Consider the following 26632-nt stretch of genomic DNA (forward strand, 5'->3'; position numbering starts at 1 on the left):
CTGGAAATACATCTAGTTCTACTGTGGGAATAGGTGGTGCTATTCCATGCCATAACTATTATTAAGTAACTTAAAATTGTGTATGATGTGTCTTGGCCACAGGTCCAGACAGGCAATATATGAAACAAACTATATATGAAAAAAAAGCCGCCATCAGCCAACAATTCAGGGTTCATTAGATTGACTTAAGGATCTAATTAGCAGCATGCTAAGGTGAGGTGAGAATTAGGTGAGAATTGGCTAATAGGCGGTGCTACAGTAATATGTCATGCTTTTGTGTTATTCACTGTGTTTGAACTGAGTTCATGAACTTTATATCACCATATGTGTCTCTGCCTGCAGAACAAATTTGCCTCAGTAACCCCCCATGTCTGTCATATTGGATTTCAGCAAATTGGCATTTTGGTTCGATTCCCGGTCCTGCCAAAAAAAAGCCAAGTTTTTCCAGCTCCCGTGGAGCGGCATGTTGGCTCTGTGCTCCAGGGGAGGGACTTGGCAGGGTTAGAGGGATCACCACACACAAACGGTCAAATTGAGACGAGAAGGCGTGTGGCTCTCAGCGTCACAAGATCCTCCTAAGGCGTAACTTTAGATGGAATATTTTGGAGGTTCAGTAAAGCTGTTGAATAGAGCTGGAGAACGGGGGGTGGGGGGGGTATGCTCCCCCGGAATATATTTTTAAAAGAAGAGCTGTGAAATGTTTCTTTCTGGCGAATTTTAAGGGGAAATTGTGATGGATTACTGATCATTAATGCTGCATTCTAATCGGTTAATTCGGTCAATCACGGAAAGAAACAACATGCATGTTTGCCTTTAAATCAACAGAACATTACTAGAAATACAGCTCAATTGCATTACTGAAATATAACACGGTTAACATGTGTCTGTTTTATTTTAAAGTTCTTAAAGACGTACAATATATTGGAGCTTATCTAGTCTTTACGAGCACCTGCCATTGATGCTCCGGGAACAGGGGAAGGCACGCGGGGTCAGGACTGTGTTGTTGTACTTATACATCGTCTCTCTCAGCATTTGCCAACTGGCTTTTGTTAAAATGCGTAGGCCTATACGCATTGCATTGTTTTACTCGGGGTATTCTAGCTGCCAACTGTGGTATGCTAGTTTGGAAGTTGATGTATTCTTCAAGGGTTCCGATTGTATGTGTATGGTTACACTCGGACTCGGAAACCGTACTGTCCTCTCAGGCACTTGTACTTGTGTTTGATCTGCACTTCATTGTACGTCGCTCTGGATAAGAGCGTCTGCTAAATGCCTTGTAATGTAATATAATATACAGCTGTTTATTAGGAATTAGCAACAATGAGACATTGTCAGGTGCTGCTTGCAGCTATATTTATTATTCTGATTGTACGCCTCTGAGAGAAAGGGCTCATCAGAGTGCAAAGGGTTCATTTCATTTCTTGTTTTTTTCTTTCCAAATGTGTTACTGAACTTTGAGTGTTGGGAAGCAAAATCAGATGTGTTGCCAGGATGTAACCTGATAAAAAACACTTATCAAATCCCCCCATGCTTAGTTGGTCATTAACTCTTCCATCTCTGTGGCAGTAATTGCATTTTCCCGCTCAGCCATTTGCTTCCGGGTCAGGGGGAGGTCATCATCAGGGTGACACAGATGAGACCATCTCTGTCAGCAGAAAAATAATAATGGTAGGGATCTTGAGAAGCAAGTGTTTCATAAAATATAAATATTTAATGTAATTACTATGTACATAACAATACCACTGATCTGTAAAATACTTCCACCAATAGTTTGAATCTGCTTCTAGGTCCATTCAGCACCAAACCAAAACAATGACATAGCATACTCATCATATATTTAATAAAAAGTATGTTGCATTGGTTTTACTTGAAAATATGGACATTATATGGACAATGCTATTCTTTTCTAGCATAAGCTCTCAGTAGATAAGACTGATAGTGTGCTGCCTAGGTAGGAGTAAGAATGGAAACAGACTACAGAATGGGAACAGACTACACTATTTTTCACTACATATTTTACAGGACAGACAGCTCTATCCAGATCCACCTGCCTTGGCTCATTGCATATCAACTGATGTTGTGAGTGTGTATGTGTGTGTGTGTGTGTGTGTGTGTGACCCTGGGTAAGGGGGTGGGACAGTGAAAACAAGGCTAGCTTTCAGCACAGCTGTGGAGACATGGGATCCAGGCCTCACCTGTCTGAGAGTGCCAGTGCTGATGGAGAGCTTGACCAGACTCCACCCCGGCACCAGTACAACAGAGGAGAGGGCCAGCAGCCAGCCCAGCACGTACGCCCAGTCTGGATACACATACCAGCGGTTAAAGGTCAGGGGCTGGTACTTCACCAGAGAGAAGATTAAGGATCCCTACGGGAGAGGAGGAAGAGTGGAAGCTTTTATTAATGTTAAACACACCATGCTGCCATTGTGTCATAGAAGTAGAAATTACATGAAATTGAGTTCAGTTGTTGAAACTGGGTCTCACAGTTAGGCAGTCAAAAACACTCAGTGACCAGTTTATTATTTCCTAGACCTTTAATTTTGACTTCTTGATCATCTGCTGTCCCATCCACTCCCAAAGTTTGGCATGCTGTGCATTCAGACTCAGCATTGGGCCCCTTGAATTGAACAACTCAGCAGCCTTAGCCTCTCCAGAGTTCACAGGTATCCAAATTTCCGGTCTGCTCCGTACTTGCAGACTGGAGGACTTAATGGAGTACCCTACATGTATAAAACTATAATAATAATGAGAGCAGGAAAATGTATCCTACCGTATATAATATATAATGACATTTTCTTTATGTTAGCTTTCCTATGCACAACACATCTTGCTTGTGAGTTCTGCTATTCTCATTCATGCAAATTAATGTTACTGAAATTTGCAGTTTTATTAAATCTGAAATGCAGCATGCTTGAGTTGTGCAATGATGAGGTTGTCCTGTAATAAGTGAGTCAGGCAGATGCTCTGTCTCTGGACATCCCACAGTGGGGGTGAGTCAAACTCACCAGGGTCACCAGTGGGGTGAAGTAGAGCCAGCAGAGCTTAAAGATGAGGCTGGGCCGTTCCCCGGTCATGTCCTCGATCACATCCATCATGCGCTCCGCCCCTGCTCCAGGGCACATGGGAATGGCGGTGAGTGCAGTGTTATGTCATGCATAACGGGAGATTCCACTGGGGGGGAATATTCAATGAAGGCAGAGAATGGGAAATTAATGATGGCAAAATTGCTTTCTTTTTCGTTTTGCTTTATAAGCACAGTGGAGCAGTGTGTTATGGAACTACTGCCTCTCTGCCTTAAAGTTTCCCCTTTTAAAGTGGTTTTGACTGTTCTTGGCATCCATGGTCATTCATTTGCATTATTCTGTTGGCACTAGATACCATTTTCTTTCCAAATCAAATCATTCATTTTTATTTTGCATATATAAACCTCCCGCCATATTCTTTTCTATTTCCAGTGTTGCATTGCAAAGGTACAGTTTGTTGGAGGGTACACTGTAATGTGCAGTAATGTGTTAATACAGCCAGCTATCTTCCTCAATCCAGGCATCAAAGTCCTGCACTCACCAAACAGCCAGCCCATGGCCAGAACCTTGAACACACACACGAAGAACATACAGGCCCCATTACAGGCATAGTAGTCCAGGAGCTGGAACACATACATCCCCCCCTGGTGGACAGAATGGGAAATTACAAGAATAGATATTATAGGAAAAAAGGTCAGGGTGAGACCAGAGATGGAATATGGAGGAATGCTGTCAAAATAAATATCAGGTTTTACCTCCAGGGGGGGCTATGAGCAGTAACACTGGGTTAAATAGAGCAGAATGAATGGAGGGCAATGGCAGTTTTCCATAAAAACATTATCAATCTTTTTTATTTTGAGATGGAGAAAATTCGTGGGATAACTGTAACTGTATAACTGTCGAATACGGGACGGTCACATCGCCTCATATTTCCCCCCGGTTGTCTTCTCACCTGTGTGATCATCACCAGATCCAAGACGAAGCAGGTGAGGCAGAAGAGCAGGAGGAAGATCTCTCTGCGCCCAGCCCTCCGTAGTACTTTGGGAAACAGGTCCATCACCGACGTCATCAGCACCTCTATCATCACAAACTGAACAACAGACAGACAATATAAGGTTCACCAGAGAGAGGCAGGGTAAGGGAGAGAGGGGGAAAGGAGGATAAGAAAAGGATTAGAGAGAAGGATGGTTGACACACACACTAATGTTTTCCTACTTGTGAGAAACTATCCAGAAATACAACAGTATTAGCGAAGCAATACACTACTGTTATTCAAAATTCAAGTTTATTAGTGGGCTGGCTGTATGCTATCTCCACTCTTTATTCTCCAGTTTTTCAGCACTGAACTACTTGGGCATACTTTCCCCGAGAAATTGCATTAAAACTTTAAACTATTTAGTTTGCTGAGGAGCTTTCATGTTTTTTTAAACTCCCATTACTCTCTCACTTTTTATGCTACATGCATACACTCACTGAGGACTTTATTAGGGCCATTTTTTACTGAATTACACCTAATTATTCATGCAATTATCTAATCAGCCAATTGGGTGGCAGCAGTGGAATGCATACACAAATGTAAATACAGGTCAGGAGCTTCAGTTAATGTTCACATCAACCATCAGAATGGGGAATTTTTTTTTTATCTAAGTGACTTTGACCTTGCAACGATTGTTGGTGGCAGACAGAGTGGTTTGACTATCTCAGAAACTGCTGATCTCCTGGGATTTTCATGCACACTAGTCTCTAGATTTGCCAAAAAATAAAAATAAATATAGTGAGCAGCCGTTCTGCAGACAGAAATGCCTTGTTAATGAGAGAGGAGAATGCCCAGACTGGTCAAAGCTGACAGGAAGGTGACAGCAACACAAATAACCACACATTACAACAGTGGTATGCACAGCATCTCTGAACACACAACTGCTATAGTGGATAGGCTATAGCAGTAGAAGTCTAATAAATACGTAATAAAGTGCTCACAGAGTGTATATTATGCAACAAAATGTTCAGCATTTCACACTGATTCTCACAATGTTAACAAATTTAGGTGTTAGCAACCATCTCGCAATACCTCAGCAACTACCTAGCAACACCCTAGTAACCACTTAGCAACACCATAGAAACCAATAAGGAGCATTTTAACAACCACCTAACAATACCCTAGCAACCACAAACAACACCCTAGCAACCACATAACACACCCTAGCAACCACCTTGCAAGATCTTAGCAAACACCTAGCAACACCATAGCAAACAACTATTAAGACCTTAACAACCACCTAGCAACACCCTAGCAACCTACCGACACCTTAACAACCACCTAACAACACCCAATCAATCACCTAGGAACACCTTTGCAACCACCCAAGCAACCACCTAGAAACACCTAATGCACATCTCTAGTGAAATGAAAATGCAAAATGTTGTCCAGTTTGCTTGGCAAGTAATCTAGCTGTAATCTCTGGTAACCCAGCATGATGCCTTGCTAGCTCAGCACAGCTTTCCTTCATGTTGAGCAAGAACCAAAGGAACTAGAAGTAAACAGGGCCACAGGCAGTGGTAGTGGCAGCAGTATCACAGACTCAGCAGCCAGGAATGGTGACCAGCAGCCAGGAAACTGATCACCTGAGTGTCCAGGCCCAACAGGATGATCATGATGAAGAAGCAGACGGCCCACAGCTGAGGTAGGGGCATCATTGCGACTGCTAGGGGGTACGCAATGAATGCCAGACCAGGTCCTGGGAGCAGGAAGCAGGGGAGAACAAAGAACACAGGAGGAGAGTGAAGGAGTCAGAAGGAATGGGAGAATAATGAACCTACCATTCTTACCCAGGTCATATTCGCACACATTACAGTCACACAGTTCTGCATTAAGCAGATGCTGTTATGCAGAGCACCTTCCACAGATGACCTTTTTACATACTGTCTGTTAATACAGCAGTAGATTATGAAGAGTTAATCAGAATACGCAATAAAAGCAAAATATTTACACAGTGTCAGAACATATGGATCAATAACGTGACTTGCTATTTTTATGTCCAAAAACGCATTTATGATATAAAAATAAGTGAAAAAACAATAGAATCATGAGTTAAATTATACAATAAAACTATTGAGAGAATTAGATTTTTTCTACTTCACTTGGCAAAATGTCATATAGGATAAAAGTCCACATCAACATGCTGAATGCAAAAATGTGAAAAATAAAATGAAAAATCTCTTCCTTGGGCATAATTCAGTGGGTCTTTTTGCCCTTGTGTTGGCGTTCCAACCAATGTCATCCTGGATCAAGGGCATAGGTTTCATTTCAACATTGGGGGGGGGCTCAACCATGATACCACTCTTTTAAAAATATAAAGGCCACAAATGGGGGTGGGGGGACTTCAGACCAGGCACGGTGAGAAAGTTGGGTGACAGCAAGTCGAAAGGGAAGAAAAAGATACGATGTAGGGGTGGCATCTTCAGAGGTGGTGGTGTCTAAACAATTCCAGCCCTTACAGGAATTGGACCTGGCCCCTGTCCCCGAGAGTGGGAGGACTGATGAGCCTCAGGGCACTGCGATGGCCACATGCTCAGGAAAAGGGAGTTGATGATAGTGGGGGACTCGATTATTAGACTTGTTAGCAGCATACAGTAAATCCTCAAATTGTGTCCGGGATTCTATTTGAAGCCGGGCCTCGGATAATAGCCGGGGGCGTGGCCGATTTGGACAAATAAAGGCCGGCCCCCAAATACAAGCCGGGGTAATATTGCCTACCAGTAGGTCTATCAGTCCATGAGCACTAGAAGACAATGTTTCGATTTAACTCAATGAAATAAAAGAGCTCTTCTTAATATTTTATATTGTTGGTTGGTTTAATACTGTTGCCAATGAAAAATCGTTGTCCTACATCATGGGTCTCCAACACGTTGCTCTCAAGCTACCAGTTGCTTGCCGCCCCCTTCTAAGTAGCTTGCCAAAGGCTGAAGCAGTATACATTTAAACACAATTGTTGCCGCGAGGCATTCCAGCCTACGAATTTAATAAAAAGTAAATCAGGCAAAATAAAAAATTAACTCAATTTAGGCTACTTGGCTACGCAATAAGGTTTCCATGTATTTACAGCACAGCGCACGTTCAATGAATGAATGAAAGCGGCTGCCATGGCTCGCAATAAACAGACGGGTGGAAATCCCGACACTCTTTCAACTACATAAAACTTAACAGTGAACCATCAATTACCCCCCAGATTTCAGTGCCCATCAGTCCCAACATTTAGCAATAGAATCAAACAGTCCAAAAGTAATTAAATCCCAAACCAAAGCGAAAATCTTTTGATAGCGGTATGCTGCTCCAAACGAAACGCATGTCTCACAATTAAACTTTAGGAAAAAAAGATCCTTAACTTGCTGTTATCTACGCTAATTTGTTATTGTTCATGAAGGTGTGTCTGGCAAGTTGTTATTTTATGGATTCTGGACTTGCATGTGATTTATTGTGTTTGAGAATATTTGCAATAAACTAAGTCTGTTAAGACTGACACTATGACTTACCAAACGGTGTTTCCTGATTAGCCTACACTAATTGCTTTCTGAACGGTTACAGGAAGTGTTGAACAGTGTTGGCCCACTTTAAGTGTAGCCTTTTACTTTATTTCTAAAAATTAAATTCTACAAGATATAAGATATAAAGGCCTGCCTCGAATACAAGCCTGCCCCAAATAAAGGCCTGTGCTTTGTGCAGCCGAAGTAAATTAAAGACCCCGGACACAATTTGAGGATTTACGGTAGTCTATTTGTGCTACAAGGAATCTTGCATGGCGTGTTGCCTGCCTGGCTGGAATACCCTTTAATAGTTTTATATTACATTACATGACAAGGTATTTAGCAGACGCTCTTATCCAGAGCGATGTACAACAAAGTGCAGATCAAAAACAAGTACAAGTGCGAAGAGGACCTGAGAGTACAGTACAGTTCTAGTGTTCTAGTCCTAGTGTAACCATACAGATACAATCGGAACCCTTGAAGAATACAACAACTTCCAAAATTAGCATACCACAGTTGGCAGCCAGAATACCCTGAGTACAACAATACAATAGCTAATACAAAAAAAAAAAAAAAAAACCCAAAAAAACAATATCTATACAACTATATAAGTGCCATTACAGCCTATGGCATATATAAGGCTAATCATGGTGGTGAGTTAGGGAGGGAAAGGTGTAGCCTGAAGAGATGAGTCTTCAGTCTGCACTTGAAAGAGGTCAGAGACTCTGCCGTTCTGACATCCACCGGGAGGTCATTCCACCACCATGGGCCCAGGACAGACAGCAGTCTTGAGCGAGAACACTGTTACACTAGTTACACTGTTACACACTGTCAGTGCGCAGGTGAAGTGGTGTTCCATAGACGTTTACAACCTGCCACCCCAACACACATTGCGAATTTCAGTGGGCCATAGTCCCTTTTCTGCACCTTTTTAGGTTGCAGAAAGGGACATTTCTCTTGTTCTCTTGTCAATCACCCTGTCTCAGTACTCTCAGGGTCCAGTCACTGAAAGGAATTAAGCGTGGGATGTTTCACGATAAAGCAGGTTTAGTGTATTTAGTGTATAATTTATGTTTCATTTGGAATCAAAATGGAATGAACTAAGTAACCTGCCTGGTAAATTAATTGTTAAAACTTGATCTGTGTGGTTTCTCTTACTGAACACTCACTGTCGTACAGCGAATGCTTGGACACCCCCTTTGAGTTGTTCTAGGGAGGATGCAAATTTACACTTAATGTATCACGGCAAAGTTAAATCTTTATTTGGTTAATCTGATAACGTCACATTAAAATAATGTGTGTACGTGTGTGAACAATTTTGCAAGGTACACTTTTGGCTGAGCCATATAAGCCTGCCTGTTTCATAGTCTCTCGTTAGCAACAGCTTCCCCACCACACTGTCATAGGGGAGCACCATTACCTGGTCACTATATGCTGAAATTGATCTCGTACATGACACCAAGTTTTTTCTGAAAATGGAAGGAATCAGACTTGACACACACAGAAAAATCTAAGCTGATCTGGAAATAATTTCGTATTTATTCGTCAGTGCGGTTGCACTGTTCGGAACATTGTGAGTGTAACAGGTGAGAAATTGCCTGAGTCCGAGGTGGGATTTGAACCCCGGCCTCTCACTTGTCCAAATATTTGTTGAACGAACGCGTTACCAGTCAGCTAAAGACAAACTCGCCCCTAGCCAAGGGCAACAACGTTCTTTTTTTATTTATTTGAGGGTTACGTCATCGGGGAGTGTTGTCGCGATAACCTGCTACCAGCCTTTGCTTTCACTGCACCATCCGTGCTTACTAGTGAACTAGCTGAGCTAACCATGCTACACTCACCCCCCTTTGACTTCCCCTCCATGTGAAACTCCGCAGCAACCTTTTTTTTTTCTTTTTTTTACTCCCACCCAGATCCGAGTCACGGCACCAATGTAACAGGTGAGAAATTGCCTGAGTCCGAGGTGGCATTTCAACCCCGGCCTCTCACTTGTCCAAATATTTGTTGAACGAATGCGTTACCAGTCAGCTAAAGACGAACTCGCCCCTAGCCAAGGGCAACAACTTTCTTTTTTTTTTATTTGAGGGTTACGTCATCGGGGAGTGTTGTCGCGATAACCTGCTACCAGCCTTCGCTTTCACTGCACCATCCGTGCTTACTAGCGAACTAGCTGAGCTAACCATGCTACATGAGCTAGCCATTTAAAACTGGCTGAAGCTCTGACTTGAGCCAAAAGCTAGACCTATCACACATCTCAGTATTGCTTTGCTTGAGCAAACGGCAGAGCCAGTCTAACCTGCCTGCTTGGTCAGTAGCCTAGTGCTTTCTCCCTGCTGCAGGCAGCAAAATGGTACAAACAGATCGAGAGCTGAAATATGGATCTGTATCCATGGGCGTGGCTTTTGATTAACATTTCTATGCCATTTTGATGAGGCAAAATGGAACAATAAATAACAAACGTGGTGGTGATGAATGATACAAGTTGAATCTTTTTTAGGTCAAATATGTGTTGAGTTTTCATTATTTGTTGTGGTCACTTGATAATTGAATAACTTCCATAATAGCGGGCATAACAAATATAGCTTTTGTCCTATTTCTGAGTATTGTCTGTTATTTGTTATTCTTGTATATTTATTATTTTTCATTATTATGTCTGGTTTTCTATTTACATTCATATTCATAGCACTTGTCTTCCCCTGAGATGTCTGTCTTTTTATGCAGTTGAAATTGTACTTACCTCTAGGGTCTTTCAGCGAACTTATCCCTGGTTATGGGTATGCACTTTGTTGTACGTCGCTCTGGATAAGAGCGTCTGCCAAAAGCCAATAATGTAATGTAATGTAATGTAATGTAGTGCTGAGCCCGAATCACTTCCCTGTCTGCGTGATTGACTATTCTGGTGGTTTCGGAATTTTCCGGTTTCCCACGATTACTTCTTAGTCGCGTTTTCTCTTACTTCCTGCTTTTTCTCCATTCATGTTTGTAGATAGCACTAATCTACTAATAACTACTAACATAGATTTTGTACAGTGCTAAATTATATTAATTGTCTAATTGTCTGGCGCTTAGTCGTGATGTTGGCAATGTTGGATTTAGCTTACTGTATCTTGTGTGTTAGCAAGCAAATAAGTAGGCAAGAAATGAGCAAACGAAATGTTGGGTTAAGGTCTCGCCTGTAGTGTCACCTCTCACACTGAGAAGCTGCCAGAACAGTCCACATACCGAACTACAAAGGCCACCAGCTCATACGAGTGCACAACCCCACACTGTAAAACCCCACGCTAACCCAACGACGGAATTTATCATGGGCCGAAGGTATTTGCATGCTTGTCCTTCTGGTGTTGCTGAAAGAATATTAGTAGGGTTAAATAATAATGGTCACTATGCGGTGAGTCTAGATCAGCCAATAAATAAACCACGTTACAAAGACAGTAGTACCTCTCTGCCTTCCGCTCTTTACTGGTCTGGGCTGACCAAGAATCTCCACAGTAGGGTCAATACATTTACCTTTGTTATCTGACTCCATTTAAGATATAATTTAGAAATTAGTTTTAAACATGCGCGGACCTCGGGAGTGGTTACACTCGACTCTTACCTGCACCACCATTACTCAATATATGCTCCCGGGATTAGCATTATTGCTGAATCTCAGTTTGGGGGTGAACACAGAGGTGGGGGGTCTAGCCAACACAATACATGCATTATATTTTGCATAGATAGTTGCGAGCCCAGGTCGGCGTGCATTTAGAGGGCTCCTGAGAGCTAACTTGACAAGAACCAACGTAGAAACATCCATGGGTTCCTTTCGTATCAAATTACAAGAGCCATCCACCACCAATCAATTTTATGGGCCGAACTTGGCTGCCTTTCCCAGCTTGGAAACTCCACTAGAGTACCAAGCCACTTATCAGTAGGTCTTTGGTCAATATTGTCCCCCTGAGTATTCAGTCGTAATTTAGGCTGAAAAGGTACAAGATGAATTAGAGTCATGAAGATCACGCAAGTCAAATCCAAGAATAATTTATTTACAAGCAGGTAGGTCATAATCTTAGAATTCAACAGTCAATTTACAAAATACATACTTTAAGGAAAGAAACACAAAGTAAATAATCTTACTCAGCCTGCGTCAACTACACACAAACACAGAACATGCACAAAGTGTTCCCTGATCGGGTTGTCTCCCTCCCTTTTCTCCTGAATCTCATGTTTGAACCAGGCGGCAGTGCCATAAATTAATCTGGAGTGGTCAAATCTGAAATTTAGAAATTTAGTTACTGAAACTATGGTTTATTAAACTCCAATCTGGATGAAATGCATGTCATCCGATTCCTTGATTTTACCGAATCATATCCATACCAAATAGATTATCCTAATGTCTTATTATGTTGTAGTTGTCACGAAAAGCCCATCATTAACCCAGGAGAGGAGTGAAGAGTGTAATGACAGAAGTGTCCAAATGTGGGAGTGTCCTACGTCTTTCCCATAGGAAGTGACCAGGTCGGGGGTCATGGAGACATTCTTTTCCCATGGTTTTGCCCAGGGCTTAATGACCCCCTACAACCTAAAAGCCCCCAGAACAAACCCAACCACAATCCATCTTTTCCTTATCTCAGTCTCTCCAGATGCGGACATTCTTGGGAGCCAATGCTCTGAATCCCCCAAAGGAATTCCGAATCATAGAGCTTCATGGAGATACCTGAGAGTTTTTGTGACAACCGTATTATGTAATAAATATGTTTTGTACCTCTCATGGTAATATACTGTCGAGGACCCGGCCCTAGGCAGGGTGAAAGGAGAATTAGAAAAACGTCCGGTGAAAGGTGAATTAGAAAAACAAAGGGGTTATATGAACCTTATGTGAATCATGTAAAGGCACCTGTATACGGTTGAAAGAATATAAAGCAATGTATGTGACTAGCAAACTGAAAGATCATATTTAACCTGTGAACTGTATAATTCTATTTACTTGACTACAATAAAATATGCTTAATCATAATTATAATTGAGTGGAATTGAGTCAACTAGAAAAACTACAGTGAATACAGGAGATCATATAACAGCGTTGCGTCACACCACTTCACTTCGAGACTGGGCTGGAAGTTCAGTAGAACTTACCAGTTCTCCAGGACGTTCGAAAGTACTTAAAGGAAAAGAGAGTTTGTCTCCGAGACACCTCCTCGTCGGGTACTGCTCGTGGGAACGTGAGGTCTGAGCTCTGCACGGGGTCCGGGCTCACGACAATTGTGGCGCCCAACGTGGGGCACGAGTAGATTACTGACACTGAAGAGAAAGGTGATAGGCACCTAAGTCGTGAAACAGTAATACTCGAGCTCGAAAGGAATAGAGAAAATATAGAATAAGTGACAAAATTAAAAGACTGTATAGGACAGTAAATTCTAATAAAGTGCGAGTATAAAAAGAATAAATAAGTGGAAGGATGGCGGAAAGCAATCCGCCAGATCCACACATAGAGGTTTACTTCAGCTGCTGTTGCTGGGGTAAAAGCGGCTGTACAGATGGGGCATAGGAAGTTGCAATTGTGTACAGAGACAAATAGTTAAGTGAGTAGTTAAGAACTGCTCACAATGCCAGATGACTAGTACACCGAAAGGTATGTGGAGTGCCGGATTGACTATAAGGTCGGGAGTTGCCCTTGGGAAGTATTTGCATGGATTTGGCCGGTCCTGTGATGAGGTCCACAGGGGGTCACCGATACTTACTGATAATAGTTGATGCGTGCACTGGGTACACCCTTATCCATCCTCTGAGGCAAGCTACGGGAAGACAGGTTCTAGCCAGGCTAGAAAATACGGTGATATCAAGGGAAACCTACAGGTAGGAGATCAATTCAGAACTAAAGATCAAGGTCTAGAAACCAGGCGTCCCTATAAAGGTGAGATTTAGTAGAAATTTCACCATAGATTGCTGCCTTCTGCCTTGTGGGTGATGTGGAATGTGGTTGTCTCGCGCCGTCCCGTTCCTCATTAATAACAGTGTAAGAAGATATAATGGAACCATGAGCACAAAAATATTTACTGCCTAAAAGCTTGTTCCCTAAAGTCTGGGTCAAGGTGGTCAGACAGACCGATCGGACATTTAGAGTCTTAACAGCCAGAAAAGGTCATGACCTGGCACAGAAACTAAAAAAAAAAAAAGAAAAAAGAAAAAAAACCCTGTCCAGTGCTGGAAGATATTAAAGGGCCAGGCTGTTGAATCCTGTGTTCATGTAATGAGTTAAGGCCAGGATATCAGGGACCTGGTGGGTCAAGAGTGCCCCCAAAAATAGAGGGGTTACCGGGGGACGCCCTATGGGGAATGACAACCCAGACAGGACACTCTCCAGTGATGATAATGCACAGACGAAGAGGGAGGAGCAGAAGGCGCTACGGGAGAAGCAGCTGAACCTGTAGCTCCAGAAACCGGGCCAGAGTACGAGGACATCAGCGATTTAGCTCCTCCAATACCCCTGAGAGATAACCCGAGCAATGGAGGACCTAGTGATGCTTCTCAGCAACGATGCCCAAGGAGGCCGAGAATGTCGTTTTTCAGCGGGTGTTTCCGATCAGGAACTGCTGACAGAATACATGAAGATCCGAAACCAAAAGAAAAGCCAGTGAATCACACTCCTCAGTGACAGCCCTAGAGGAGGAGTTGGCAGACGAAACAGATACGCCCAGTTATCCCATAGAATTAGGATGGTGTCGTAATCATGTGGCAAATACTCTGTTTGCCCTGGGAGCTAAGAAGAGGTTGTTTAACACCAGCAACCTCAAATACTACCCACTAGATTCCTGTCTAAACTGTGAGATACCCGTGAGGTATGGGCAGGGGGCCAGGGGCCTATACGGTTGTCTCTGCAGCCCGTGCTTTGTCTTGAACAAGAATAAATGGATCAATATCATCAACGTAGAAAATCACAAAGAAAAATGGGAAATCTTAAAGTATACAATAACTGTGTATCCAGACATTCCATGTTACCCGTTGCCAGAAGGACAACTCACACCCCTACCATGTACCTGCTCAGCTGAGTTCTCTCCACATGGGACACAAAGAGGAAATGTTGTAAGATGGAACAGGAATGTATTTCCTCATACCCACCAAGACCTTGAAGGGAAAAAACAGACTATATATATATAATCAAAAAAACAAAATACCCGCTTGGCAGCTGTAAAAACACTCGAAAGGGGAGAACTATGTGGGGGAGGGGTTTGTATTATCTGTGTGTTATTCTATCTTTAAAGACGGTTTGGGGTATACCCCTGAAGAAGAAGTACCGAACAAGGACAGGAGGTAGCGATGTGGACAGAAAGGCCTTCCTGGACCGACAAGCTTTCCTCGATGGAAGGAACAGCTTCCTGGTTTCACGATGCATCCCTGAACCTGAAGAGGGTGAAGTCCCGAGGAGTCGGTGCATCATCTGCTTCGAGGATGTGAGAGACATTGCCCATTTCACGCTGCGAGGAGGCATGCGTGGATGCCTGGAATGCGTCTGCTTCAACATGAAGACAACGCTCAAGAATGGACGGGACTTTGGAAACGAAGCTACTATAGAGGAGTGGCTATATGACTTTGTGGACATGGGGGTGTTAGGAGGAAAGACTAGAGTGCCTGGACAAGTGTTGTGTGATTTCAGCTCGGCACGGGGTCCGGGCTCACGACAATACCTTGTGATTTTGGATAAACCTGATTTGGGTGAATTAAAGGAAAGGAGACAAAACCCCAGACTGCTTGGTTTCTTATCTCCAAAATCCAGGCCTTTGTTCTTGACCATAAAAATTGGTCAACCATTTGGAATTTGAAGCCAGAACCCCACCAGCAGTGAGACCTTCAGGTCAGGGGACTAAAGCAAATGGCTTCTACAGAGACAGATTTTGCACAGTTTCCCCTCAGCTCCTGGACGGTTATGATATCCCAGGTAGACTGTTACAAAATCTAGACCATTGCACCAATCGCACTGAACCAATCAGAATAACATCAAACATTACTATATTACATTAATGGAATTTGGCAGACGCTCTTATCCAGAGTGACGTACAGTTGATTAGACTAAGCAGGAGACAGTCCTCCCCTGGAGCAATGCAGGGTTAATTGCCTTGCTCAAGGGCCCAACGGCTGTGAGGATCTTATTGCGGCTACACCGGGATTAGAACCACCGACCTTGTGTGTCTCAGTCATTTACCTTAACCACTATGCTACAGGCCACCCTTGACAGACCGCCCAATATTCTGACTAATTTTTTTCTACAGCTACAGGTGAGACCTCAACCCAACTTTTGCGCTTAATGCCGACTTTTATTGCACGTTTCTCTGGGGTATGTTGTAGCCTATTATTTAGCTGGCTGTTGTTTTTCGGTCTTTGAAATGCTTGCGGTAGGCTAATCAGTTTTATGGTGGTGTTGTATCGGTAACGTTACAATCAATCTCTCTTTCTTGCTTGCTCACTCGCTTGCTGAGTAGACTGTGTGTGTGCGTGCGTGGGAACCTAGATGTTAAAGGTAGCCTACAAGCAGGTTCTTGTGCGTACTATGAGCCACTGTTGATAACTATAATACTGTAGCATTCAACTTCCAGAGGTGCTTGCATTTGAAACCCCCTGAAATGGCCAGCTTGCTTCCTACAACTACTGTAGCTTGTTGATTGTTTAGAACATAAGCCACAATAATATAGCAGTGAACGCGCATTTATTTTAAACTGAGCTTACCAGTTCAGCTTCATTTGCGCCTTCAAATGCGTTAGAAGATTGCTGGTGTTGAAATTGAAACGAAAGGCTTGCATACTGTGCACATCGCCGTTTTACTGCTGGGATTTTCCAGTGTAAAATATTGCCAAATTGCTGACATTTTGCCAGCTCTGACAAGTGTTACACTCCTAGCACCACGTGGGTTGTTTGTCTGAATAACATAAATGATAATGTTATCATCCTCATATGATATATCACGTGGTATCAGATCGGTGCATAGACTTGCTTACTTGCCATACCCGATCCAGCATTTTGGGCTGTGTCGGAGGCATTTCCGATACTGGTATCGGTATTGGAACAACTGTAGTATCTATTCAAATTATTGGTATCCTGCTACTGTAGCCTATCCACTTAGGCATACGACTGTTGTAATGTGTGGTTATTTGCGTTATTGTCACCTGTCAGCTTCGAGAGCTAAGAGCTCCATGGATCTCCTCCAAAACATTTGCTGTCCAAAAGCTGCTTCTTTTTCCAGTTGAAGATACATCCGAGGAAGACCTTTCATATGCAATTATTTATTTATTTATTAACCTTTATTTATACAGAGTAAGTTGAGTGAGCAGCATCGGGGAACATGAGCAGGTAAGGGCAGTCGTCTGGCAATTGTCGTGTTCCCAGTTTGATCTCCCGTCCAAGGTGTGTCGAAGGGTCCTTGAGCAAGACACCAACCCCCAAATGGGTGAATGAGAGGCATCAATTGTAAAGTGCATTGGATAAAAGCGATATATAAATGCAGTCCTTTTACCATTACAGTCCGCACTGTCTTGGTCTGGATTCGATTCCATGAGGCTATGAGGCTCATCCATCGCACCACAGCTTTAACCAAATGACATTTTTATATATTTGTCACATCTTCGTAATTGGTCTTCACAAGCTGTGCAAGTACCTGATTCTGCTACTTCCTTTATGGGGACGCCCTGCTCATGTGCCATGAACCCCAGCACAGAAAAGACTGCAAATCCTGCCACCAGGCTGGTCCCGCTGTTCAGCAGACACAGCCATAAACTGTCCCTGTAGAAACACCACCAGGAGGCTAAACATTCTCTGACCAGCCCTCATTTTTGCATTTAGTTTCTTCCAAGGTGAAAGAAATTCACTGCTAAGTGGCTTGCAGGATGTGTGTTGGTATCTGAGTATTGCAGTGGACAGAGCTGCAAATGTATGGTTAAGAAGCTGACCATTTTCCTCTGTGTTTCTGCCCTAGTGTATTGTGGGTAAGCTTGGGCCTTACTTATAGCAGTTGTTGTTATAGGTGTTGTAGCTACCCAGGACAGTTAGAGTACCCGCTCCAAGACCGTAGGAGAAGAATATCTGAGCTCCTGCCTCCATCCACACCTGTAGTGACATCACAAAACTTGAACACATTGGGTGTTGCTTAACAAATTAACTTGTTCCCTGGCTGGGTGAAATTAGGAAAGAGACATTTTACTGTGACAAGGTGATGGGGTGCAGCTGGTGTTACGGAGTACTTACCTGTGGGTCTGCCAGACGGGAGAGGTCAGGGTACAGGTAGAACTCCACCCCCTGCAGAGCTCCAGGTAGAGTTAGCCCTCGTATCAACAACACCAAAAGCATCAGGTATGGGAAGGTAGCTGTGAAATAAATCACCTGGTGAGAGAGAGAGAGAGAGAGAGAGAGAGATAAAGAGAGGGAGATAAAAAAAATGATGGTTCATTTCTATGGAGAAATGTCAGTCTGGTTTATACCTTATGTCCCTGTTTGAGTCTGTTAAATTCAAGTTCCACACCCGTCACTATGTGTTGAGTCTTTTACTTTGTGGGTCTCATTCTTCGGAGAGTCACCTGGGTAAGGAAATTCTTTACTTATCTCTCTCAGTAAATCGGGGACAGACCTTGCCTGTCGACTTCACCCCCTTCCAGACGCAGAAGTAGCAGATGACCCACATAGTGATCAGGCACAGGAGCAGCTCCCACCTCACGCTGCCGACCTCCTCAATGCCCCCCGAGATCAGCAGCACACGTCTCCTGGGACGGGGGGAAGAGAGAAAGAGAGGGAGAGGGAAAGGTAATGAGGGAAGAACAGGGAAAAGCAGAGAAAGATTTTAACAGATTTATTTACATGAAAAAATATTCCAGTATAGGAACCATGATTCCCTGAACACCCCTTGCATGCTGGCCCAACCATGTACACAAATAATTAAGATATTCTCCACTTATGGATGCATTTATGGCTCAGAAAGAATTATTGCACAAACATAAATGCAAAAAGGTGGAACTAGGCCAATGTTCTCCATCTCCACACACACTTGCAAACTATACCCTTACACATCACCTGATTTATTTATCTTAGCAGACACTATTATCCAGAGAAATTGTACAATTGACATGCATTTATACAACTGGATATTTACAGAATAAAATGCTCTGTCTTTTACCTACAATCTCTGGTTTCCCAGTTCCATAACCCTAGGAGATGTAGCTCTACAGAACTTGCAGACTTACTCCCAAAACTCGGTGGCTGCAGAAGATGAGCTGTTGGAATGTTGGGTCCAGTTTGCGGTGAGGTTTTGATTGGAGAAATCCACACAGTGATCTGAAGCACAAAGAGGGAATGACACCAGTCATGACCTCGGCAGAAGCATTTCATTGCACTGGCTTTGACAGTAGCATGTCCAATACTACAGGATGGACCTGCATACTATACTGTAGTACACCGCAGTGCTACTCCACTTCACTTGACATTCACTTCTCACAACTTTTCTTACTCCGCTCACAGAGTCAGTGCTGAGAAGCTATTGTTATCATGGCTTTCAGCCTTAAATAAAAAGCTTTCCTGCTCAGCCACCCAGGCTAGCCCAAAACCAATTTAGCCAGCTACACACGCTTCTAAATTTCTTCACTTAGCCTACTGCGCCATCTACGCCATCTACGCCATCTGCTACATGGCTCTTTCTAAGACCGCTTTCCTCGACTTATCCAACAAGGTAAGGTTGCACACCGGACTGCGTGTGATGCTCTCATCACAGCCAAAGAGTACCACTCTCTGTGTCATGTGCTTGGGATTAATTGTCTGCTGCTGCCCAGATAGCTGCAGTGGCATGGACTCATTGCTACACATGGCAATGACCTCGAAAACAGCTTGCATTGAAGCTTGTCTGTTTCTTTGTCCTGTGCCAGATTGTCTTGCTCCTTGCCTTCGTGCTCGTGTCTTGTTTTCTTGTGGTTGATTTCCCAGTGCCTATTCCCATAGTTTCCTGTCCCGCTTCCAAGCCTGCTCCTAGTCCTGTTCCGGTCCCTTCACCCAGCCCGTGGTCCTCTGCTCTTCTCATCCTCCAAGCCCTATCTCCATTCCTGCCTTTCCTCTTGGACTCACTTCAAATTGACTTTGTCTCACCTGCTCTCCATCACCCTGTCTGTTCGAACCCTCGCCTGTCCCTCGTGTGTTGTTCCTGTTTGCTGGCTACTGAACCTGGACAGTCTGACCTTGTTAATAAAGATCCCTTTCTATCAATTCCGAGTCTGCGCATGGTTCCTGATTCTGTTTGTCACAGCCTACTTCCTCTGTGTTTGAGTCGTTCCAGCAATCATGCTAATTTTGCTACTCTCAAATTCTATGTAGGAACTACAACTCCCACAATCCCTTCTTCTTGACGCACCCTTTTTGGCCATTCGCTTCAGCTCATCTGCTCCGAGACTCGGACAGAGGCTGAATGCTGCACAGCGCACGACCAGGCCGACGGACACACCCAGTTACCTTGCGGTAACTTAGTCTGCACGACTAATCGCGAGTGGAAGCTGGTGTACGTGGAACACTACATCAGTTTACCCCTGCAAAGCTCACCAACGAATAACAGCAACAAACTTTTCCACCCGGAAAAAGGACCAGCGACCTTCCAGCAACCGAGCGGACCAGACGACAACGCGCAACCCACGGGAACATCCCAGCTCTGCGTACCTCTCCAGGACATAATTCACTGCACCATCGCCGCTTCTACAAGGACATCATTCACATCACCATCGCCACTTCTACAAGGACATCATTCACATTACCATCGCCGCTTCTACAAGGACAGCACGTCTTTTGGATCCAGCGTATGCACTCAATAAGACAACAAACATTCTGGCATAGCCAGTGTTTAGTTTAGTCTTGATTGATATTGTGAATGTGTTTTTCTATTTGTCTGTGTTACCGTTTGAATGTATTTTTGTTAGCTACATATATATCTGAATTGATTCGCCGTCTTTCACGTATGTAATTAGAGTAAAACTACGCAAGTAGCCTCTCTTTCCCCAGCTAACACTAACACTAACACTTTTACCTTTCCTTTGTTCAAAGCACACACACACACACCCTACTAATTTACCCTACTAACTTCCCATTAGTTTATCTCTTCTGTGTTTGTATGTTTGTTTAATGAATATATTTAATTAAACCCGGTGTCTGTTTTGGCATCACATAGACATGAGAGCTGAGTTAAAGCAGTCTTTCGAAGAACTTCCAACCTTCAGGTTATCGGTATGTTTAATTAATATTAAATTAATATTAATATTAATATTGGTTATTTTAATTAATAATTAAAATACTAAATTTGTGGTTAGATATTTCTGATAACAGTAATTTTATGAGACTGATTACTTTTTGCAGTTATACTGCGACATAACATTAATTGGCGCCCCGGTTTCGTAGAGAGTAAAATACCTACATTATTTGGCGGCCCGTGCGAGAACCCTACATCTATGACCCCACTGCTGTAGGCTACCGACATAGATAAGATTATTTAGTTTTTTTATTGAAAACAGTTTTTTAAACATTAACTTAATTATAAGGTTAATATGCAGAAAAGAATGAAAAAAACGTTATCTGGTTGAGACATTGGCCATTTTGGTTTGCTGTGTTTTGATTATCTGGTTAATCGATTAACCATGCCCATCCCCAAGAGTGTTCTTGATCTGTTGACCGTTAAATGTTGAATAGTTGTATTTTTTACATTTTTTTGTTTTGTGGTCAGCAAGGATTTATTTTAAAGCAAGCAATAAAATACTTTAAGCCAAGCTTAAAAAACGATATACAGGATTTAACTCTATGGATGGAAATCTACAAAAGACTGAGAAAAGCACAGGCTGCAAGCTGTTTTATAGACTATATATAGCTAAGGTCATGAACCTACTGCATTTAGTTCTGTGGTTAGCGACTGTCGTAAGCTAACTACACTGTTGACGAGACACATATATACTTTTTATGCACAAGCTTGCTTTTGCCATTATCTACCGTATTTGCACTTGAAAAATTACATTTGGGGAATTTGCCAATGCTACCTTGTCTCCTTGATTTTGTGAACAGGTGTTGAACAGGTGGTATGATATTTTGGGATTCACACTTCCAGTGTAAAGTTTTCAGTTCAACGGGATGAACTGTAACTGCTGTGGCTGCGCTTCTTATTCCAGTGGATGTTCTTCATTTATTAATGTATTTTAAAGTGTAATGAGCATCAGGGTGCAGCCTGTAGCCTAGTGGCTAAGGTACATTACTGATTCAAGCCCTGGTGTAACCATAATAAGATCCACACAACTGTTGGGCCCTTGAGCAAGACCCTTAACCTTAGACATAAAACAGTATGCACTGGCAGTGTGTTCTGCAGGTGGAGTTACAGCATGTACACAGCATTTCATACTTTACCTGAGTTCCAGGTGTTGGAGCAGCTGGCCCAGGGCAGCTCAGAGCTGAAGGAGAAGTACAGGTAGAAGACGGCCCAGGCCAGGATGATGATGTAACACATGCAAGCGTAAAGCTGGATCAGCTGACCTCCATAGCCAACCCCTGAGACAAATACACATACATACACATGCGCACATACTCAATTAACAGCTGGTAATGCAAATCATTGGTTTCAACAGCAACTTGTACAATTAATGGTTATGCACATGCATGCTGTAGTTCTTCTTCACATTAACACTCCTGATAATAACATTGATGTCTTCTGCCTTGACAGACACACAGTACACAGTACTTGACATTCCAGTAATATACATTACATTACATTACATTACTGGCATTTAGCAGACGCTCTTATCCAGAGCGACGTACAACAAAGTGCAGACCCATAACCAAGGATAAGTTCGCTGAAAGACCCGAGAGGGAAGTACAATTTCAACTGCTACCTGTACAACAAAGATAAGGACGAGGGCCTCTTTTTTTTTTTTTTTTGAGAACAAATAAACAAACAAACAGAGCAAAAGTGACCAAAGTGAACGATCCAAACACTGCTTACCTAGCCAACTAAAAATACCGATACACAAAGCACATCACAGAGACAACAATTAAGGTTCACAGGGAGGTAGGGAGGGACGGTGAGAGGTGCTGCTTGAAGAGGTGCGTCTTCAGCTTGCGCTTGAAGGTGGGGAGAGATTCTACAGTTCTGACCTTAACGGGGAGTTCGTTCCACCACCGTGGAGCCAGAACAGACAGTAGTCGTGAGCGTGAGGTGGAGGTTCGGAGAGGGGGAGGTGCCAAGCGGCCTGTGGAGGCTGAACGAAGAGGTCTGGCAGGAGTGTAGGGTCTGATGATTTTTTGTAGATAAGCTGGGGAAGACCCTTTAACTGCTTGGAAGGCTAGCACCAATGTTTTGAATTTGATGCGAGCCATGACAGGCAGCCAGTGGAGGGAAGTAAGCAGGGGGGTGATGTGTGAGTATTTGGGAAGGTTGAAGACCAGACGAGCTGCTGCATTCTGGATGAGTTGGAGGGGTCTGATGGCGGACGCTGGGAGGCCAACCAAGAGGGAATTGCAGTAGTCCAGGCGGGACAGAACCATCGCTTGGACCAGGAGCTGGGTCGAGTAGGGGGTGAGAAAGGGGCGGATTCTCCGTATGTTGTATAGGAAGAACCTGCAAGACCGGGTCACCGCTGCAATGTTCTCGGAAAGGGACAGTCTGCTGTCCATCACCACGCCGAGGTTCCTTGCACTGGGTGACGGCGTGAGTGTGGTATCCCCGAGGGAAATGGAGAGATCCAGATGGGGAGAGGTTTTAGCAGGGATGAATATCATTTCAGTCTTGCCTGGGTTGAGCTTTAGATGGTGGTTGTCCATCCAGCTCTGGATGTCCCTCAGGCAAGCAGAGATACGGGCTGAAACCTGCGTATCAGACGGCGGGAACGAGACGAAGAGTTGGGTATCGTCCGCGTAGCAGTGGTAGGATAGCCCATGTGCAGTGATCACAGGGCCAAGGCAGCGAGTGTAAAGAGAAAAAAGAAGCGGGCCTAGGACTGAGCCCTGGGGAACTCCTGTGGTGAGGGGCCGAGGTGTCGATACCGAACCAGCCCAGGCGACCTGGAAGGAGCGACCAGAGAGGTAGGACTCAATCCAGTCCAGGGCTGTGCCACAGATGCCCGTTGCTGAGAGGGCAGATAGGAGGATGGAGTGATCCACAGTGTCGAAGGCAGCAGAGAGATCTAGGAGAATGAGGACAGAGGAGAGGGAGGCTGCTTGTGCGGCATGGAGTGACTCACTGACGGAGAGGAGCGCAGTCTCTGTCGAGTGGCCCGATCTGAAGCCAGACTGATGGGGGTCTAGCAGGTTGTTGTTAGAAAAGAAAGAAGAAAGTTGAGTAGAATATACTGTGAATATTTCTTGAAATTAGCCCAGTTTTCCCTGTAAAAGTAGAATCAGCCTCTTAGCCTCACAGTGTTAGAGAATGACAGAAGTGCAAGATGTCAGATTTGGAGATTTGCATGTGAGAAGAGCTGAACTGCACCACTGGCCACACAGGGATATTTGTATCTTCTCCCCATTGCTCCCTGTTGGTAAAGCCAAAGTGATCTCAGGTTTACCCATTTGCCCACAGAGGTTTCTGGCCTCTCACCCTCAGCCAATGGGCACAGCTTCCTCCAGCAGGTGATGGCCCCCTCCTGGGTGTACTGCCCCATGGCAGTCTGCAGCAGGAACAGGGGTATCCCACAGGTCACCACAAAGACCAGATATGGCACAAGGAACGCTCCTGCAGATACACCCACACACAAAGTTAACATTCAAGGTAAATATTCAATATAAATATTCATAAACATAGAAAATATCCACGACTGGTATTTGAACAAAACCAGAGATGTTTAGTTTCAGGTCGTCAGAAATGTGTGACTGTAAGAGACAACACACCATTGAGAATAAATCAATTTGTAGATCAATACTCATTTAGAACAGAGTACGTATACAGGTACTTTTAACATGTAAATCGAATGAAAAGTTAATTTAAGCTCATACACACAGCCTTACTCATGTTCATTCAAATTCATTGGCACACTCTCAGTCGCACTTACTCACACTCACACTCACATACTCATATTCATACACTCATCCCACTCACCACCACCGTTCTTGTAGCAGAGGTATGGGAACCTCCACACGTTTCCCAGCCCCACTATGCTCCCTGCCACTGCCAGGAGGAACTCCACCTTACTCCCCCACTGTCCCCTCTCCTCCAATGGCCTTTCTGCGGTCTCCCTCTCCTTCTTCATCCCTTCTGCTGTCGGTTCCATAATCTCTGTTTATGTTCTCTGTCTAGACACAATGAGCTGAGATCAAACAGAGGCTCATGTTTTACTGTAACTGCTGACTGTTAGACACCTCCTTACACATGCACAGTGTACCTGAGATACTGGGCCAAGTTGCATAAATATGTATAAAACATTAAGTATAAAAGTGAGCTAATCATAAACTTTATTTTCACACATTTTTTAGATTGTGGAAAGGCTACATACGGAAACATTCACGTTCTACCATCCACACATGCAATACAATTAATGACAGCTGACTTTAATGCTGCTTTATTAATCAGGATCCTATTATATTGCCAATAATTCCAATAATGAAATCTAATCAGGGGTTTTAGATATTTTTTAAATATCTGGATTAAAAAATCCCTCTCACCAAGAACCTTGATAAAGGTTGCTTTGCATACTTTCACCTTCCTTTCACCTTGTTCATACTGAATACTTCCCATGGATTTTTCTGTTCTTCCTTGCTTCTTCATCTTTGTCAGGAATTTGACATTGTTTGGGTTGATTGCCTCTCACAGTGTATGGACACTGTACAGCCTATGTATAGGTATCTTGCTGACCCCCAAATCTCACAATCTCTTCAGTTTTCCTCAGTCATGGTACTCTACCAACCATCCTTGCTTCCTTTGGAGAGGTGACACTATCCTATCCTCCAAACTGTCAATAATGTTCATTATTTTCTTGAACGTCAGCAGTGCAGATTTAGCCTATCACAATATGCAATAAAATTTAAGTGCTGTTTATTGTGGTTTGCAATAACAAACTGTATTCTGTGCAGTGACTGTGGAACATTGTTCATATACTCCATGTTATTTATTTGGAGCTAGATAGCTCCATGAATCGTGGATGTTTCTACACTGTTCAATACATTTCTTTCAGATTTGGTGTTTATTGTGTTTTGCAATTAAATTCTTCAAATATTTAAGTGTCCTTCTGTTTTATATACTTACTGCATACATCAGTTTACTTGTGAAATACGTTTTAGATCTGATTTTTTAATTCAGATTGACCCAACCCTCCTCCTGCTTTTGTTACAGCACACTAAGGACGTAGTACACTACTCACCGTCCTGCAGCAGGATTCTGATCAGCTGTTGACAATGTTGATGAGTCGGCTGGGCTGAGGATCCCGTTACCCCCCGATACAAATCCCGATACAAATAGTTGCTGCCCTTAAGCTGGGTAAACTGGGTAAACTGGGTGTGCAATTTCTGCCACGATTCTGCAGTCGCGGGCACTCCAGTCATTTATCAAATTTGCACAAAGCTTGGTGTATAACCTCTTTAGACCAAGCTAAGCTCAAATATGGCTGAATAAACAGCCAATGCAAATTGAAATGGGCGTGCCATATTACATAAATGCAAATAACTTGGGATTAAGATGGGATGGGATGGGATTCTCACAAAACTGGAAATAGATCTGGTTCTACTGTGTGAATAGGTGGTGCTATTACAGGGGAACATGTGGAAATTGCTACAACTAATGAACCAAGTTATTAAGTAACTTAAAATTGTGCATGTTGTGTTGTGGCCACAGGTCCAGACAGGCAATATATGAAACAAACAATATATGGCCGCCATCAGCCAAGAATGCAGGACTTATTAGACAGAGTCAAAGATCTAATAAGAAAATTAGATGAGAATTGGCTAATAGGCTACAGTAATATATCAGGCTTTTGAGTACTTAGAGTCTCTGCCTGCAGAACAGATTTGCCTCAGTTACCCCCCATGTCTGCCATATTGGATTTCAGCAAAATTGCATTCAAAATTTGACCATGAAGTTTGAGGCCCCGCCCACACTGACTTAATTAAACACTTAGCCCATAATAATAATATGATGC

At 43.3% G+C, this 26632-nt stretch overlaps 1 protein-coding gene across 1 annotated transcript; it reads right to left on the reverse strand.

Moving 5' to 3' along the window:
- Positions 1-1531: 1531 nt before the first annotated feature.
- LOC133108242 (sodium- and chloride-dependent GABA transporter 2-like) lies at positions 1532-24736 on the reverse strand. The gene is made up of 14 exons (XM_061217713.1): positions 24601-24736; positions 24103-24237; positions 21921-22061; positions 18746-18836; positions 18136-18268; positions 17757-17891; positions 17515-17618; positions 17170-17294; positions 5646-5758; positions 3976-4113; positions 3565-3667; positions 3006-3106; positions 2196-2366; positions 1532-1645 (listed from the first exon to the last, which is right to left on the reverse strand). Exons 2-14 carry the CDS (start codon positions 24164-24166, stop codon positions 1532-1534), a joined length of 1533 nt encoding a protein of 510 aa, XP_061073697.1. The 5' UTR covers positions 24167-24237; positions 24601-24736.
- Positions 24737-26632: the final 1896 nt, after the last annotated feature.

This window comes from Conger conger, chromosome 13 (genome assembly GCF_963514075.1).
Source record: "Conger conger chromosome 13, fConCon1.1, whole genome shotgun sequence".
Taxonomy (NCBI): Eukaryota; Metazoa; Chordata; class Actinopteri; order Anguilliformes; family Congridae; genus Conger; species Conger conger.